This window comes from Rhinatrema bivittatum, chromosome 14 (assembly GCF_901001135.1).
Source record: "Rhinatrema bivittatum chromosome 14, aRhiBiv1.1, whole genome shotgun sequence".
Classification (NCBI taxonomy): Eukaryota; Metazoa; Chordata; class Amphibia; order Gymnophiona; family Rhinatrematidae; genus Rhinatrema; species Rhinatrema bivittatum.
Genome location: NC_042628.1, coordinates 58116729 through 58134625, shown reverse-complemented (window position 1 = coordinate 58134625; position 17897 = coordinate 58116729). Strand labels below are relative to the sequence as shown.

Genomic DNA, 17897 nt, shown 5'->3' with positions numbered 1-17897 from the left:
AAAAACTTTTCTATACCGTCACTAAGTTAGGTACCATCATAACGGTTTACAATAAGGCACAAATTTAATATTGGAACAGATTATGAATTCTATCACTATACATGTGCCAAGACTTTACGGTAACAAAGTAGTTATAAAAACTCATAATTGGATGTGTTATGTTATGTCCGTTTATTTTGAGTGGGAATAAAAGAGAATCTATGTCATCTTATTCTAGAAATTTGAGATTAAAGGTTAAAATAGAATATGTACCCATGTTGATTTGGGTAGTGTGTTTAGGGTGTGCTGCCAATCGCTTTTCTTTTCCCAGTGTTCTACTCTCCTTTCTCTTTGTGGTATGCCTGTTTGAATAACCATGTTTTTAAATGTTTTCTGAAGGTTTTGATGTCTCTTTGTAAGCGGATCTCGACGGGCATGGAGTTCCATAGCATAGGACCTGCTAAGGAGAGCGCTCTTTCCCTTACTTGGGTTAGTTTGGCTGTTTTGATTGAGGGGATGGACAGTAAAGCATTATTAGCTGATCTCAGGTTTCTGTTAGGGACGTGTACGTGGAGGGCTGTATTCAGCCAATCAGCATTTTCATTATGTATTAGCTTATCTATTGTACAAAGGCTTTTATACTGTATTCTTTGCTCAATGGGTAGCCAGTGTAATTCCATCAGGGTTTCCGTTATGTGGTCTCTTTTACTTTTACCAGTCAGATTTATCAAAGAGTTTCCTCTTGTTCTGCGTCCATTGATAAACAGAGTCCATGGTGCCCCTTCCACACCCAAAGTACAAGCCCAAGCCCATAAGAGCAGGATTTGGGACAAGAGGATGAGGAAGGTGGTGAATAAGCTGGATTTTTATCAGGAACGGATCATGAAAACTATGCTTTGAATGTGCTGTATGGTATGGTGCATATAATACTCGCAATTTCGCCCAGGAAAAAAAAGTGTGGAATGTGATGGCATTATCATGCTCTGTCCATGGTTTCCACACAGCATCTGTGGCTTCCAGGAAATGACCTTGGTCAATGACACATAACTCCATGGGCAAGTGAAGATAAGGAAGGAAGTCTCTAATTCCATTGGGCTGGATTTTAAAAGGGTTACGCACGTAAATCGCCTTATGCGTGCCAGGGCACGCGCATAAAGGCCCGGGACGCGTGTAAGTCCTGGGGCTTGCAAAAAGAGGCGGTCCAGGGGCGGGGCCAGAGGCCTCTGACACAGCAGCCAATTGTGCACCCCCTTGCGCGAGCTGACCCGCGATTTTATAACATGCGAGCGCCTGCGCGCACATGACTGCTTTTTAAATCTACACCATTATGTTAAGGGACCTTCATGGTCAGTTTTAATTTAATTTTACCTAGGAATTTACCACTATTTATTATAACAACACAATTAGAAGAAAATCAGTATAAACAGGAATTTTTACCTGGTAAATATCACAATTTATGTTGGCGGACAGAAGCCAGGACCATAAAACAAAAAACATATCAAGCAGATTAAGATCCTAGTGCGGTGATTCCCAAACTTTTTATGAAGAGGGCCACCAACTTGACAGTGCTAGATGAAAATTAAGAGCACTTCTCCGAGTCTCCCCTCTTCCTCCCTCCCTCTCTCCAGCATCTCCCCTTCTCTCCCAGCAAACCTCTGTCTTTTCCTTCTTCCAGTGTCCCCTCTTATTTCCACCTTTCCCCTTCTGCTTTCTTCCCAGTGACTCACCCACACAGGAAAATTAGTTCTTACCTGTTAATTTTCGTTCCTGTAGTACCACGGATCAGTCCAGACTGTGGGTTGAGCCTCCTTTCCAGCAGGTGGAGACAGACAAAAACTGAAAGGATGCCCTATATCAGGACAGAGCCTATCCTCTAACCCTTCAGTATAACGTTTGTCAAAGCAGAAAACAACAAAACCAAAGTAGGATCAAGCAAGTAACCAGAAAGCTCAATGGAGCAGAAGTAGAACAATGTAAGGTATAAGGAATGACTAACCGCTCTTGCATATACTTGGTGCTTGGGCAACCAAGGCTTCTGGTGTATTTGCTCAGTATTTATGCCCAAAAAAGAGACGTGGAATTCGAAGAATCTGTAAGAGAAACAAGCTTTGAGAGGACAGACAAAGACAACATACAGGGAAAGGCATCTGGACTGATCCGTGGTACTACAGGAATGAAAATTAACAGGTAAGAACTAATTTTCCTTTCCCTGTACGTACCCGGATCAGTCCAGACTGTGGGATGTACCAAAGCTTCCCTAAAACGGGTGGGACCACGACAGGCCTGCTCGAAGTACTTGTAGCCCAAAAGAACCAAAGCGGAGCTTGTACATCCGGGCGATAGCGTCGATCAAAAATAAGGAAGGACATCCAAGTGTCCGCACTGCCACAGATCCAGTGACTGTTCACCCAGGAAGTAGCTCGAAAACGAAGTGAATGAGTTGTCAGACCCTCGGGAACCGCCCGACCATGACAAAGATAAACCAAGGAAAACGCTTCCGTCAACCAGTGTGCTAAATTGGATACAGAAGCCGGCATACTCCAAGTGGACCAACTCAAGAGGAAAAGGATGGACCGATTCACAAAGGCCATAGGTAACCAGGAGGAAGGAAGTGGAGCAAGTATGGCATCAAGAGAACGGAGACCGCCACCAGTCGCAGGGGAATGCGAGGAGTTCAGCCGCCTGGTGGACAGGGAAGTTAGAAGAACCGTCACCAAGAAGGAAGAGCCCGTACGAGGGAGACCCCGGAGTCGGGAGGACACAGAAGGTTCCCGACAGGACAGTGCTTGGGTCTCCGAACTCCGACGAGACTAGGAGCTACAGGCCAGAAAGACAGTCGGAAGCGTAAGAGCCTGCAAGGGAACGCGACGGAAGGGTTCGGACAGAACCGAAGAGAGGGCCTGAAAAACCAGATTAAAACACTACGACGGAAAAGTGGGCGAGGTGGACGTAGATGCCTGACGCCCCTGAAACACCAAAACGCAGACGGATGACCGTTCAGTGATGACCGTTCACCCGACCCAGGAGAGAGCCGAAAGGATAGACCGGTACGCTTCGAAACCGAAAGGAAATACCCTAGAAAGACTGGCTTGGCAAAGAAAAAACTAACAAGATCGGAGCGGAGGACGTCAAGACAACCAATGCCGCACAAATAGACTCAAACAGTCAGATAAGCCCGTCGCCAGGGAAGTCGACTGATACCGGGACCGCAGCAAGGCGGAGAAGACCTACTTCTAATAACCCTCGCACCGGAGACGTTGTCATACTCAAAATCAGGGGGCTAGGCAAGCGCGATCAGCCTGGCCGAAGATTACCGGTGTCTGGGCCGCAGAGGTCAGGCCGTCGCTAGGTTAAGAGAACCGCGAACCAGAGCCTGCTCGGCCACTCGGGAGCTAGCAGAACCACGAGACGGCGTGACCACTCGGGTGCTACCAGGACCATGGGACCCTGGAGGAGATCTATTGTTCTGAGGCTTTCCCGACCAGAGACCACGGGGGGGGGGGAGAAGAACATCCGCCGACCAAGGGAGAGCCAGAGCATCTACACCTTCCTCCAGCGGAAGGACCAATAGGCCATGGTATCGCAAACAGGCGCCATAAGCCCAGGTGGGAGGGGACCACCTGTCTATGAGAGGGAGCCGTGGCTGTGTCAGCGAATTCCCACTCCCCGGGATCAAGCGATCGACGACTGAAAATTCAGCCTGAACATTCCCCTAGCCCACGGAACGGAGGACGCCGGGCACTGTAGATGTCGCTGTGCCCAGGCGAAGGGAAGGCTGATATCCAGGGCCACTCGCAGGCTGCGAGCACCACTTGGGCAAGTGATGCAAGCCACGAAGGTGGAGTTGTCTGGTAAGGCCCGTAGCACCTTGCCGCGGAGAAGAAAAAGAAACTCCAGAAACATAGAAACATAGAAACATAGAAATGACGGCAGAAGAAGACCAAATGGCCCATCCAGTCTGCCCAGCAAGCTTCACACATTTTTTCTCTCATACTTATCTGTTTCTCTTAGCTATTGGTTCTATTTCCCTTCCACCCCCACCTTTAATGTAGAGAGCAGTGATGGAGCTGCATCCAAGTGAAATATCTAGCTTGATTAGTTAGGGGTAGTAGCCGCCGCAATAAGCAAGCTACACCCATGCTTATTTGTTTTACCCAGACTATGTTATACAGCCCTTATTGGTTGTTTTTCTTCTCCCCTGCAGTTGAAGCAGGGAGCTATGCTGGATATGCGTGAAGTATCAGTCTTCTCCCATGCTGTTGAAGCAGAGAGCCATGCTGGATATGCATCGAAAGTGAAGTATCAGGCACATTTGGTTTGGGGTAGTAACCGCCGTAACAAGCCAGCTACTCCCCGCTTTGTGAGTGCGAACCCTCTTTTCTTCTCCCCTGCCGTTGAAGCAGAGAACTATGCTGTATATGCATTGAAAGTGAAGTATCAGGCTTATTTGATTTGGGGTAGTAACCACCGTAACAAGCCAGCTACTCCCCTCTTTGTGAGTGTGAATCCTTTTTTCCACATTTCCTCTTGCTGTTGAAGCTTAGAGCGATGTTGGAGTCACAGTAAGAATGTGTATGTTTATTTAATAAGGGTATTGTCTCCAGGCAGTAGCCATCATTCTGGCGAGTCACCCACTCTTCATTGGTGGCCTCTTGACTTTATGGATCCACAGTGTTTATCCCACGCCCCTTTGAAGTCCTTCACAGTTCTGGTCTTCACCACATCTTCCGGAAGGGCATTCCAGGCATCCACCACCCTCTCCGTGAAGAAATACTTCCTGACATTGGTTCTGAATCTTCCTCCCTGGAGCTTCAAATCGTGACCCCTGGTTCTGCTGATTTTTTTCCTACCGAAAAGGTTTGTCGTTGTCTTTGGATCATTAACACCTTTCAAGTATCTGAAAGTCTGTATCATATCACCTCTGCTCCTTCTTTCCTCCAGGGTGTACATATTTAAATTCTTCAATCTCTCCTCGTACGTCATCCGATGAAGATCCTCCACCTTCCTGGTCGCCCTTCTCTGTACCGCCTCCATCTTGTCTTTGTCTTTTTGAAGATACAGTCTCCAGAACTGAACACAGTACTCCAGGTGAGGCCTCACCAAGGACCTGTACAAGGGAATAATCACTTCCCTTTTCTTACTCGATATTCCTCTCTCTATATGCAGCCCAGCATTCTTCTGGCTTTAGCTATCGCCTTGTCACATTGTTTCGCCGACTTCAGATCATTAGACACTATCACCCCAAGGTCCCTCTCCTGCTCCGTGCACATCAGCCTTTCCCCCCCCCCCCCCCCATCGAATACAGTTCATTCATATTCGATGGGGGGGGGAAGAACTAGGAACACGTCCGAGCCTCCAACCGCTTGATGTACCAGCGAGACAGAGCCGCTGGCCAGATCCCCTGGGCATGCTGGGAGAGGCAGGCCACATCCCAGCCCGAGGGACTGGCATCCGTGGTTACAATGTCCACTGAGGGACTGGGAGGCATTCCCGGGAGCAAATGAGGGGTGGGAAACCACCCCTGGAAGTCAGCGATGGCAGAGCCCAAAAAACGGGAGAACCGTGGGAAACTATGCCGCCAGTGGCAGCAAACGGGACAGCAAAGTTGCCTGGAACGGAGGTATATGCGCAAAAACCCAAGGGACTAGGACGATGGTAGGAGCCAAGGAGCCCGAGGACTGCAAGCAATCACAAGCTGTCGAAGAAGGCAGCAAGAGCAGACTCTGAAACTGGTCGGTAACTGGAGGGCGCACGCGCGAGGCAAGAAGACCTTGCCCACCCGGGTGACAAAGCGGGCTCCCGTGTACTCTAAGTCCTGGAACGGCTAAAGACTGCTCTGAGGGAATCAGTATCCACCCGAGGGACGCGAGGAGAGCTAGCACGCGAGACACCGCCCGCCGGCAAAGAACCTCCTCCTTGGCCCTGACGCGCCAGACGTCTAGATAAGAAAAGACAAGGAGTCATTCCCGACATAGAACTGCCGCCACCAACACCCAGGCATTGGGGAAGGCTCAAGGTGCTGCCCAAGAGGAAAAGGAAGCACCCGGACCTAGAAATCACAGCGGAGGACATGAACACGAAGACTATGTCAACCATGATAAATCGAAAAATGGAATGTGCCCTCGTCAAAAATGAGTGAGACGAGGAACGGTCTGGGACAAAACGGAGCGAGGACCGCTCGCAAGGTGTCCATGCAAAAAAGCGGGATCTGGAGAGTCCGGATGACTGTGGTGAGGCTGAGAGCCAAAAGAAGAAAATAGGATACTGGCCCGTGGCAAATACACTGCCAGGAACCGGGGCGTCCGTGCCCAGACACAAGAGCTTGGCGGTGATTGCTCTACCGAGCGTCACAGGGATCGACCGCATGGGGAACACAGAAAATCACGATAATTTCGAGCAAAGCGAGGACGTACCCGTCTGTGAAGAAGTCGGGGACCACAGGTCCGGCAGGATCTGGCCGCAGTGTACGGAAAACAGGGAAGGCGATCCCCCAGGAAGGAGGCCAAGGAATGAGGCATGGAAAACTCCAGGGTGTGTGCAGGTGTGAGAATTGAGCGTGCGGGCCATCCTTGCGAAGGAATGGCGCCCACAAGAAGGCTGCGACCAAAACTGCGATCAAGAAGGAACCAAACCCCCTGAGAAGTCACCGTGCCCGCATGGGGTATGCCGTTGCTGGCCCCTAAAACGTGAACGAGAGGGTATAAAGGACCGGGATATTTGGATGGTCCTCGGAAGCTGATGGACCTTACTTTCCCCTGAGGAACCACTAGTTGCGCAAGGTCCTTAAAAAGGAACAGCTTACCTTCAGGCTGCAAAGTACCCCATCGGGCTGTGGCGGGCAGATCGGCCGACCAGTGGCGCAGCTAGAGGGGCCGAGTGACGGGCATCGCCGAGGCTATAGCCGTGCCTGGGGCAGAGAAGGGTCGTATGCGTAGCCTCTGGCCACGGGGGGTCCCGGGCGCAGGGCAAAGTTAACATGGACCCCACCTGAGACCTGCCCCCAGCAGGAGACTGCTGCACATATAGGAACACACCCCCAGCACTAGGATAGCAAAGTACATGAGCCTCGAGCGGGCGTACTGGGGCCACTTGAAAGCCAGGAAAACCTCCTGAAACGCGACCGCATGAATAGTCCATGGAGGGATTATCGTTTCTGGGGGGTTTTTTTTTTTTGTAAAAAAGATGCATACCACTCAGGGCACGGCCCAGCCGGGGAGCCTGCTATTACCGCAGGCGCAATTGTGTGGGCGTGGGAGGAGGGGAAGGCGTGTGCCAGATCCCTGAATCCTGCCAGGACCGGGGCTATATCCTTGGGCAACGAGACGGTACCAGGAGTGGAAGGGTAGCTGACGCAACCGGATTGGCGGTCGGATCCGGTAATACTGGATCTGCCAGGAAGTCAGGAGGGAGGGAGGGCACCTCCGGGAGCATCCGTGACCACCCGCGCCCCAGGGGACCCCGGGAGCTCCGTAGCCGGCCGAACTATCAACAGCATGGAGCGGGAAAATTAAATTTTATTATTATTTACTCAGCGAGAAAAAAATCTTTTTTTTTTTTAAATAAAATACTATTTTGGACCTTCCACCTCCTCCTGCCTGCAGGCTAAGGGATTTACGCAGGGGGAGGGAGCAGCAAATCAAAAGGAGCCCAAAGAATCCCGAGGGGGGGGAGGGGGAGGCAAGAGGGTGATAAAAAAAACCTTCCTGGGGGGCTGGGGGGCTCAAATTGGGGGGTAGCAGTCAAAAAATCAGCCCCCCAGCCCCAGGGAGCTCCGAAAACAGAGCCGATAAAAAATTCAAAATGGCCGCCATTCCCGGGCTTTCCGACCTAAGAACAGCCTGGCCAAGCTCTGGGGAACTGATCTCCGTGCTAAATATGCCTTCCCTGCCGAGGGGGGACCCTCCCCACCCGGCAGGGAGGCCCAGAAGAAGCCCCTTCGCCAAAACTCGAAGGGGGGCTGCAGAGAAGAGGCAGGCTGCCTCCCGCGGCAAAGACAGAGCCGCTCTGAAAAGAAAAAGGCTGCAGAGAAAAAATTTGATTGGCAGCCTAGAGGCCAGGAGTGAAGCAGGGGGGAAACTTGCTGACTCCTGCCTGTCTGGCTGCCAGTTCAATGCCTCCTGAGACCCAAAGAAGAAAAAAGAAAAAGAAAAAAATATGGGTCTACTGCTGCAATTAAGTTGGAGGTAGGGGAATACCTACAACTTAGGATAGAAACTGAAATTTTCTCTTCCATTTATTCAGCTTCTTTTTATAACTGAGCACAGCAGTTGGGTTTCTAAACCCTCTCGGCAGCCAGAGGGGGGGAGACAAGACCCCGAGAGACTCGGTCCCCACACCTGGAAGCGGACACGGAATCAGGCTATGCAGTGCACAAGGGGCAAAGCCCCCCTGAGACCGGCAAGAGCTGGGAGACGGAACCGTCTCCCACAGGAGAAAGAAAAAATCACTAAGAAAAAAAACACAAAAATTCCTTTAATACTTAAAGAAAAAAAAGAAGTACTTGCTTGATCCGTAAGGAGAAAAGAAAGAAAGGCTGACTAGCCTAAAGCAGAGAACGAAGGGTGAGCTGCTGTACCTGCTGGAGACAGACGAATACTGAAGGGTTAGAGGATAGGCTCTGTCCTGATATAGGGCATCCTTTCAGTTTTTGTCTGTCTCCACCTGCTGGAAAAGAGGCTCAACCCACAGTCTGGACTGATCTGGGTACGTACAGGGAACCAGGTTTTTCCTTCCTTCCTTCCCCCCTCCCAGCATCTCCCTTTTTACATTGCCCCTTCCAGTGTCCCCTTCTCTTTTCTCTCCTCCTCCGGGGACACAGTTCCCCGTGCCTTCCCAACAACAGAGCAGCTCCAGGGTTCACTCCAGCCTCCCTTCCCAGCAGCTTTGGCCTCCCTCCTACAGTGAAGCTCCGGTGGCGATGGAGCTGGTCTCTCTCCTTCCTCCTAGGGTGTGGGCATGTGGCTGTTGCTGCATCATGCGTGTGCACACTACTCCCGGAATCTTTTGCGGCTTGTACAGCCCGGGCCCAGTTCCTGTGCATGCTCCACTGTCAAGTCTTCTAGGGAAGAAGGTGCTGGAAAACACTGCGGGCCTGCAGCTATGTTTTCGACATAAGGGTAAAAAATCAATTTAGACAGAATTGTCACCTTTGCAAAAACCTGGGAATTTATATCAGTGAAAAATCTGTTTAAACTGAAAAATTAAAGATCCTATGTCCATGGATCCTATGTCCATGGACTCCCTCTGCTTCCACCTCGTTTATCTCAGGAGGTTGAGGGGGGAGAGCTTCACCTTACCTCTTGAATCTGCTTCTTCAGCTGCTCCCTGAGACTCTCTGGCTGCTTGTTCAACAGTTTCTGGTATTCCACATATCTTCGCTCTAACTCATCCACCTTTCTTCTCTCTTCCACCAGGGTTGTCCTTTCCTATAGGAAATATGCAACATAAAGGGAGGGCTTGGGGCCTACCCTGAGGACCAAGATAAGCATTGCAGAAAGTCCTCTGCTACAAAGGAGACTCCAAATGACCCCTTTCCTTCACTTCCAAGGTATTCTGAAGATCTGCACTAGTGTCCCACTGAAGTTTGTCTTTCCCAAAGCCCCCTCCCCCACACTTCCCCCCACTGTCAAGCTCTCACCTTTGTTCTCTCCTCAAAGCACTTCTTCTCGATGTCTTCAAGCCTGCCTTGCAGCACCTGGATCACCTCTTCCTCCCTCGTCAGCTCCTGCTGCTCCGTCCTCAGCTCACCCTCCAGCAGGGCCCCCTCCATCTCCATCTGAGAGCCAAGAAGCGCACAGATCAGTGATAAACAACCAGGAGCACTAGAGGGGATTGGGGTAAGAAAGCGAGCACATGGCCTCCTTACAAACTGTCACATCGACAGCTCAAGCCAGTCCTAGGTTTTCTCCACTGCTGCTGTGAGCCTATAATGCCACTTTTTCTTTAAAAAATCCATTCTCCAACTACAGGTCCATAATACAAAGGAGGAAAAGCCCAGGCTGGCCCTCCTGACCTGGCACCAGTTCATAACCCTGCTCTCCAATAACACAACCAAACTAGGCAATGCGAGAGAAATGTATGCAAATAGCTAGAGACGGGTGGACATTTTGGGCTGGCAGGTTTGCCTATAATCCAGGTAATTACAGTCAGGCGGTGTGTACTGGACGGAAGCACTCTCCCTCGTACACAGCGGCAGAGTGCTCCTGTTCTCTGCTTGTTTCTCTGCAGGTTCGAGCTTTGGTTGAACACAAACATGTCTGGTCTACATGTCACCTAGGGTGGGATTGTACGGGCCTGTTTTCACCCCCAGCACAGGCATGCCAAGTTCTGCTCTTCTTAGGGAAAAATCGGAATTACAGTTCCATGTACACCATGTGGTAAAAGCAGGATCTGGTCAGCCTGCCTTCACTGGATTGCGGAGGGAGGGGGAGGAGGGAGCATTCAAACTGTGCACATAAGGGTAAAGTCTGCAGGTATTTTTTACCCAGCCTCAGACTTTATGTCAATTTTCTAAAGGGGAAATCTTCCGTTTGCAAATTGGGTCAGAGAACACACGTGAATGGACCTGCCACCCACTCTCTGTGTGGCTATGTCCCATGAAATCACACGCAAACCTCTGAAAATGCAAAAAGCACATGCGTAGGTGCGGACACCACCCAGACTCTGTCCCCAGGAGCGCCTTCCCTACCCACAGCAGCACTCCATACCTACTTTTAGCCGCACATAGTTCAGGCAATATTCAAAAAGTCCAATTCTACTGTTTGACCTGCAGCAACACCTTGGAAAAATTGCCATCTCGGTAACGCAACCAAGTCCATGTGCTTGCAGTACCAAACAACCTGAAAAATGTTTATTCCTGTGATGAAATTAAAAGTTCTCAAGTGTTTCTGTTTAAAAAGTTGTAGGGCAGTATGAGAGTCAATATTCAAAAAAAAGCGCTCAGCGTTTCACTTAGGGGCTTAGGTGCTGACATGTAGGGGAATTTTCAGCTCAGTTGACGGATTTCCTAAATCTAGGCCCGCAATTCATTTACCTACATTTAGGTGCCTAATTTGGAAACAGTGCTGAAAATCAGTAATATGTGCCTCACTTTCTTTCCCCCACCCTAACGCTGCTGCCCTTTTTTAAGTCCTTAAATTTAGACACCAATCTTCCAAAGTCAGGCACCTAAGCTCTTTGAAAATTGAGCCCTGTGGGCTTCAGACTGTTTACCACCAGCACATTCTGGGAGTTGGAGTCACTTTTCTTTTCTTCACTACAAGTCCTTTGATGAATTTGGGGGGAAGAGCACCAGAGTCACAGGGGTGGGTTTCAGCTTCGTCTGTTTCCTACATTTTGAAGAAAGCGTCCTGCCTCCCTCCAACCCGAAAGATCTCTCCAGCGTGATTCATGCCTCTATCCAGTTTCAAACATGTGTTTTCTGACACTCCGTGCTGGAAATACCAGTTTCTCCAGTGCGAATGATCCCTGTGTCACTGACCCCGCCCAGCTCCTCCTCAGAACTCAAGAAGATGCCAAACTGGATGAACCAGAGAACTGATTCTGATGCGTGAGAAGCATAGAAGACCCAGAACCAGGAGATGCAACGTCCACAGGTGTGAAGTGAAGACTGGGAGCACAGAGGTTGTCGGAAATCACATAATAAGTGGACACGTGTGGGCAGGGTGGCCACCACTCCAGCCCTCAGTGGACGCCATACCGAGCATGACCATGCTTACAACGGTCGATCTTCCCCTGGCTGTCAGATCAGCGGCAGTGATGGCAGGCCAGCAGTATGGGAACACAAGCACGCATTCCCCTCCCAGGATCTTTGGCTGCGCCACCTCCTTTTCCTGATTACAAGGACAGAGAATAGGGAGCACACGCTCCCCGGGTTCTCACCTGCCACTACTCTGGGCCCCAAGAACCTGAAAGAGAGGAGGGGGAGATGGACAGAAACCTCAGGGAAAGGAGGTAAGAAATGGAGAGGGCCATGGGAAGAAAGAAAAAGGAATCTAAGGGTGTGGGGGGAAGATGATAGGTACCTGGGAGGAGTGAGTGGGAGAGAGAAAGGAACATGCAGGGGTTGAGAAGAGGAGGGGATGAAGAGGTAGCTGACTGAAAGGAGGGTAGCTGGAAAAGAACTTGGGAAGAAGGGGAAGACAGAGAGAGATGGAAGTGGGTAGGTAGAGAGGAAACTAAATGGCTGAAGGGAGGCAGGTTCAGATTTAGGCAAAGGCAACATATGCAGCTACCAAATACTGGGGTCGAAGAGGAGTCTGCTGCTGCTCACTTCCCTTCAAAGGGGTGCCAAAGTGGCACTCTGGCATCCTCACCCCTTAGCACCTTCCCCCTCTTGTCCATAGGTGTCCTAAATTCAGTCCTGAAGGGAGGAAGATGAGAATGACAGGCGTAAGGAGTAAAGGCCGATGCCCCTCATCTGCAGCCCTTCCACTCCCATCCCACCCCCCTTTTCCAAAACCCTAGATCTGACTGTGTGCATCATGCACAGAATTCAGTCACATGTCTCTTTTTTTTGTGTACAGTCAGACCAAAAGGCAGGAGAGTCGTGTGTCCTGGTAGATTCTTCCTGCTCCTCTGGGCCTCCAGTACCATCAGCCTTCACTCACAACCACCTTGCATTTTTCACCATTATATAATGCCCTCCACCCCTCCTAGATCAGCCACTATAGTGCCAGTCCTTGGCCAGAGGAAACAGACCACCACTCCCTTCAAAAGCTGGTACACCCCCACTCTAAGTCCAGTTAGCAGATGTCACCGGTCGCTGATGGCAGAGACTCCCTTCTCCCAGGAACTGCCAACACTAACTCCATAGCATCCCCAGGCCCAGCCAGCTCAGGGAGCAGAAGGCCTGACCCAGAAACTGAACCCAGGTCTTACACATAACAGAAACAGAACTGAGCCATCAGGCTGGCCCAGAACATTTGTAAAAAAAAAAACAGAAGTGGCCCATTTAAAATGGGGATCAGTTTATCCTGCGGATAGCTCCGCTTGGGAACAAGCTGTTGGACCCACAAGGAGGCAGTACTGAAGAGGGCTCAAGTTTGGGGAGCAGTGGATGTAGTACTGGGAAGGCCTCAGTGTGGGGGACTCATGATGCTGAGGAGAGCTGAGCTTGGAGGAAGTGAGTGTGGAGCCCTTGGGGCATTCACAGTGCACAGGTGAGCCTCACCTCGATCCTAAGCTCCTTCTTCTGATGCTGGAGCTCCTTGACTCGTTGCTCCAGTCTGGAGATGCGAGTCATGATCGCCTGCTGCTCTGCCTGTATCTGGGGGACACTGGCCTTCTCCTCCTTCTGGGGGATGGGGCTCTCCTCCTGTTACAAGGAATACCAAGAACATCTTAGAGATGACCGTGGATCTGGTCTTCGCGCTCACATATGCAAAGGCACATGAATGTAGTCTGTTGGAGATCAGAACCTTCCTTGGGCCTCTACAGTTTTCATTAACCTGACCAATTTTTGGGAGAACTCAGGTCCTGAGGTGATTGAATGTGGCACTTGGCTAGCCTCCTTTGTTGCAGAATAAGATATTAGTAAGATAATGAGAGCCTGTTTTGGGCATTTGAACTTTTCATACCATGGTCAGAATGTGAGAATTTTCCCTGATATATCTAAAATAACTCAAGAGAGAGAGAGACTTTCTTGTTTTAAGGCAAGAAATTATTGCTTTAGGTCAGGCCTTCCCATGGGGGGAAGGCCTGACCTAAAGCAATAATTTCTTGCCTTAAAGCAAACCTGTCATGGGGATCCCACAGCCAGTCAGGTTTTCAGGATATCTACAATGAATATGCATGAGATAAATCTGCATATCATAGAGATTGCATATATGCAGATTTATCTCATGCATATTCATTGTTTGGGACAGGTTTGGGAAGCTCTGCTTCAGGTGCTGATGTAGGTATGCACTGTTTTTCTGACACTTCTTAGTGCTGTATTCCTGTATACTAGTGTTAAGGCACAGAATGCAAAGGACTCTGGCTACGTGCTGGAATGCAGCCAGCCAACACCCCAGACCCATTAGCTGATTGGTCTAATACATTCTCAAATGAAATGTACTGCACTTATCTAGAATCAACACTCTGAGTAGGTTCTGATTGGTCAGTATGAAGATATAAAAGCTTATACACAGTACTGGAACTTTGGGGTGGATGGGTGATTGTACAGTTGTATGGACCTGTTGCCCCCCAGAACAAACTATGTCCTTGTGCTTTGTTCTGTTTCCTCTCCCTATCCGTGTAAATGTATTGTCAAATTTCAGAATGATTGCTATATTTTCTTCTCTCCTGAACAACTGAGAACATTTCTGGGCTCCAAAAAGCAGCTGTTTGACTCCTCTGCACCCAGTTAGTCTCGCTCAGATTTGCATTGGTATGGCAGCTCCGGTCATGTCAAGCTTTTCCTATGTTGTTTCTTTATTCTCCCACTTAATTGTCCTCTTCCAGTTTTGCTGTAATGAGATGTTAGGGAATTCGTTTTCTATTATGCTGTTTCTTATATGTTTGTGTTCAGATACCTAAAGTTTCCATGTACAAGATTTTATTTCTTGTAGGTTATTTAAAAACTTAATAAAAATAAAGAAGAAAAAAAGGAGATTAGGATCTTTCTATGGACTGTTATGTGCAGAGGTGGATAGACTTATTATGCTCAGGGTCCATTCTCTCCCACAATGCATTGCTGCTAGTCAATTGTAACCAAAGCTGTAGCCGCCCCTATTGCTCGGGGTTGAGGGAAAGGCCAGTGTGCACGTTTATGGTACAGAAGATAATGAGCTGCCGTTAGCTGGAGTCATGAGACCCGGGGTGAGGGGAAAGAGCTGGGGCAGATAGTCTGAATTTCCCCCTCCCCCGTTTGGATTTGACCTGGGCTAAAAAAAAATTGCAGTCAGCCTTACCCCATTGTGAGCACTCTCCGTACTGCTGCCTTCATCCTCCTCAGCACTGTCGGTAGGACCCCCAGGGCTAGAGCAGACCTCTGAAGAGACTGAGTCTTCCTCCGGCTCTTCAGCCTGGTTCTCCATCCCAACCTCCGGGTTCTGGTTTTTCCTGGGGGCCATATCCTCTGCTGGGCCACACCAGTTCTTCTTAGCCAAGGCCAGGTAGGCCGAGAGCTCAGATTGGCCAAGGATGGTTCCTGGAGTCTGGACAACCATGGCTCAGCAGGGCATGGTACAGATGCCGGAGATCACACCCTGATCGTGCAAGGAGCCTCACAGCTAAAATATAGGCAGTGGAGAAAAGACAGACGTTAAATACTGAGCATAGAGAAAGCAGGGTGACATTATCAGAAGAAATGTTTCTAAGGTCATTATTTCTGCAAAGAAAACCCAGCAGGGACTTCCTGAGGTGGTTCCACTCTGCATTGTCCAATAATCAAAATGTTTGCTTTTTAAACTATTAATTACTGCACTGGGAGTCACAATTCTTATCACACGCAAAACAGGAATAACTTCTGGTGAGACAGCTGAGTTTCGATTAATAGAGGGAAGGGAAGAGGGACTATCACATACCTTCATCAGGGGAGAAATGATAACTGGTCTTTGTGATTTGTAGATCAGGTCATGGGGAAACTCCTGACCTATGCTGTCATCCCCCAGTGCATGTGGGTTTTTGGATTCTTGCTCAGCCATTGGTGGATCAAAAAGGGGGAAGGGGGATCAGAAATTGGGATCTGCCTCAGAAAGGTGATAAAGGTCAATGCTCCTACGGTCACCCAATTTCTTTCCTTAGTTTAGATTCTACGATTTTTCCTAAAATCACGAGCCTGGGAATTGACCCCTATGTCACCCAACTGGTGCATCTTGACCAAATTGGCAAACAGGAGGCAGATAATGTTAGCTGTCTTATTGCAATCCTGCCCTTGCTCAGTGCCCCAGAACCTTAACATGTTGTCCCCCTCGAGGTGCTGAGAAGGCTCACTCAAGAAGCAAACTGGGGATAAACAGGTGAGAGATAAAAGATTAGTGAGATGAAGAAGGGGAGACAGTGACAGGAAAGAGTAGAGTCAGATGAAGGCGGGGTCGGTGCTCCCACTGGGCAAATTAGGTGGCCACCTAGAGTTCAAAAATTTTGGAGGGCAGCAAAATCCCATCTGCATGAGGCCCAGAGGGGAAGAGGCAGTACTGTTAGAGCTGCCACCATTAGGTAAGTTGGGGATGGGACTGCATGACCGAGGGTTCGCCTAAGGCACCAAATACTCTTGCACCATCCCTGGGCAGAGAGGTAGGAAAGGATGGAGACAGGATAAAAAATAAGAATGAAAGGAGTCCAGTGAAGACAAGATGAAAGCAGAGAGAGAATCATATACAAAAAACACAAAAGCCGAAACTTCTTTGGGTTCCTGTTTTCAACCGATACATCCGATTATGCAGCTTTAGGCTTTTTAAAGGTCTCACAGCCTACAAGAGTGAAAATGTGCGGGGTAATAAGTCACAGCTATGCATGGCAGGGCTCTACTCTCGTTTGCTGCATCTCCACATCATTGTGGGGGGCCCAGGCCGTCCCCTGCCCACCCAGAAGAGGCTAGAGGGAATGGAAAGGGGACCAAAAGAGGCTAAAAACAGCAGAAAAGAGAAAAGAGGCTGGAGCAAAAAAAAAAAAAAGCTGCTTGGGTTTGGAAGAGGACAGATCTTCCTCCAGAGCAGTCAACCGGGGATGCTAGAGATGAGATTCCATGCCATGTGGACACCCTTTTTTGACTTTGTAAACTCTCAGGGCTCTCTTTTTCCTGTGCCAGCGAGCCTCAAAGTTTTCAGCTCCACTTTAGATAAGTGGAGTTTCCGTATCGTACCGTACGCTCTTTAGAAGGTGAGCTGGTATGCTCAGGTTTTATTTACGGGTGCGATGCTTCAGCAGCCACGCTCTTCAATCAGAGCTGACAGCTGTATTAAAATCCGTCCATCTCTCCGGGTTCAGGATGAGCCACGGAAACCACGACCAGTTGGGTCCAAATTTGGGAACAGAGAGGAAGGGGTAAAAGCAGTGCCTGGTCCTGGCCCCTCCGCTGTTGCCAAATGACCTCAGTCCGAGAAGGGTCAAAGCTAAAAAGCAGTAGAAAACCCACACATAAGCAGGGTTTGCACTTCCTTCCTTATCCGTTTTGCGGCTTCCTGAAGCTTGGTTCTCAGGGTGAGGGGAGCAACTCAGGCTTTTCTCAGTCACATCATATTTGTAACATCAGATGTCCCAACTGTGTCTGTGCATGTTTCTGTGAAAAATAAAGAGATTCCGGGAAAAACAACCCTAGCAATGAGCGGGAAAACCAGTTGCACAGGGAATCTGCCTGCCTATTTTGTGATTGTGATAAGGGGGACAGGAACGCTTAGAGCGCAAGGGATCTTTTCTCTGGGTCTGGTTCATGATCAGAAAGAGCCTGAAGGAGAGAGGGCTGAGAGTCTGTCTCCGTCTGTGAGAATGGATGGGGGGTCGGCTGCCAGGTCTGACTCTTTGGGATTTTTCTCTCCGAGGGTCTTGTAGAATTTAATCCCTTCATTTCCACTCCTGTTTGTTCTGTGCGTTCAGGCCTGCATTTGGCATCTCTGGTTGCGGGTGGCTAAAGATGTTGTTAGAAAGTCATTAGCATAAAGCATGGTCTGGTGGTTACAACAATGGGCTAAGAACCAGGGTTCAGATTCCACTTCTGCCATTCCTTGTGACCTGGGATGAATGACGTCATCTCCCGTTGCCTCAGGTATCTATCTACTTAAGGCTATAAGCTCTTTGTGGAAGGGACTAATTCTACCCGACTTCAAATAATGCTGTAAGATGTCTTGAGCATTATTTGGAAAGAAGAACTAAAAATCCAAAACGTATTATTCCCAGCCCTGATTCACCTCCGTGCCAAAGGAACTAGGAAGGAGATCACTCTTTCCAGCTTCTAATACATTAGGCGATGCATTTGTTCTCAATGGCTTGCACCTGCA

At 49.3% G+C, this 17897-nt stretch overlaps 1 protein-coding gene across 5 annotated transcripts in view; it reads right to left on the bottom strand.

Moving 5' to 3' along the window:
• PHLDB3 (pleckstrin homology like domain family B member 3) overlaps window positions 1-17897 on the bottom strand; it is a 61776-nt gene that overhangs the window by 35405 nt on the left and 8474 nt on the right. For 4 of the 5 annotated variants that reach the window (XM_029576400.1, XM_029576398.1, XM_029576401.1 and 1 more), the window contains 4 exons: window positions 14871-15191; window positions 13151-13294; window positions 9617-9754; window positions 9276-9404 (listed from right to left, as the gene is read on the bottom strand). In XM_029576400.1, the coding sequence (XP_029432260.1) occupies window positions 9276-9404; window positions 9617-9754; window positions 13151-13294; window positions 14871-15128 (669 nt within the window). In that variant the 5' untranslated portion in view covers window positions 15129-15191. The remainder of the gene's footprint in view (window positions 1-9275; window positions 9405-9616; window positions 9755-13150; window positions 13295-14870; window positions 15192-17897) is intronic. The other variant, XM_029576402.1, reaches the window with a different exon arrangement.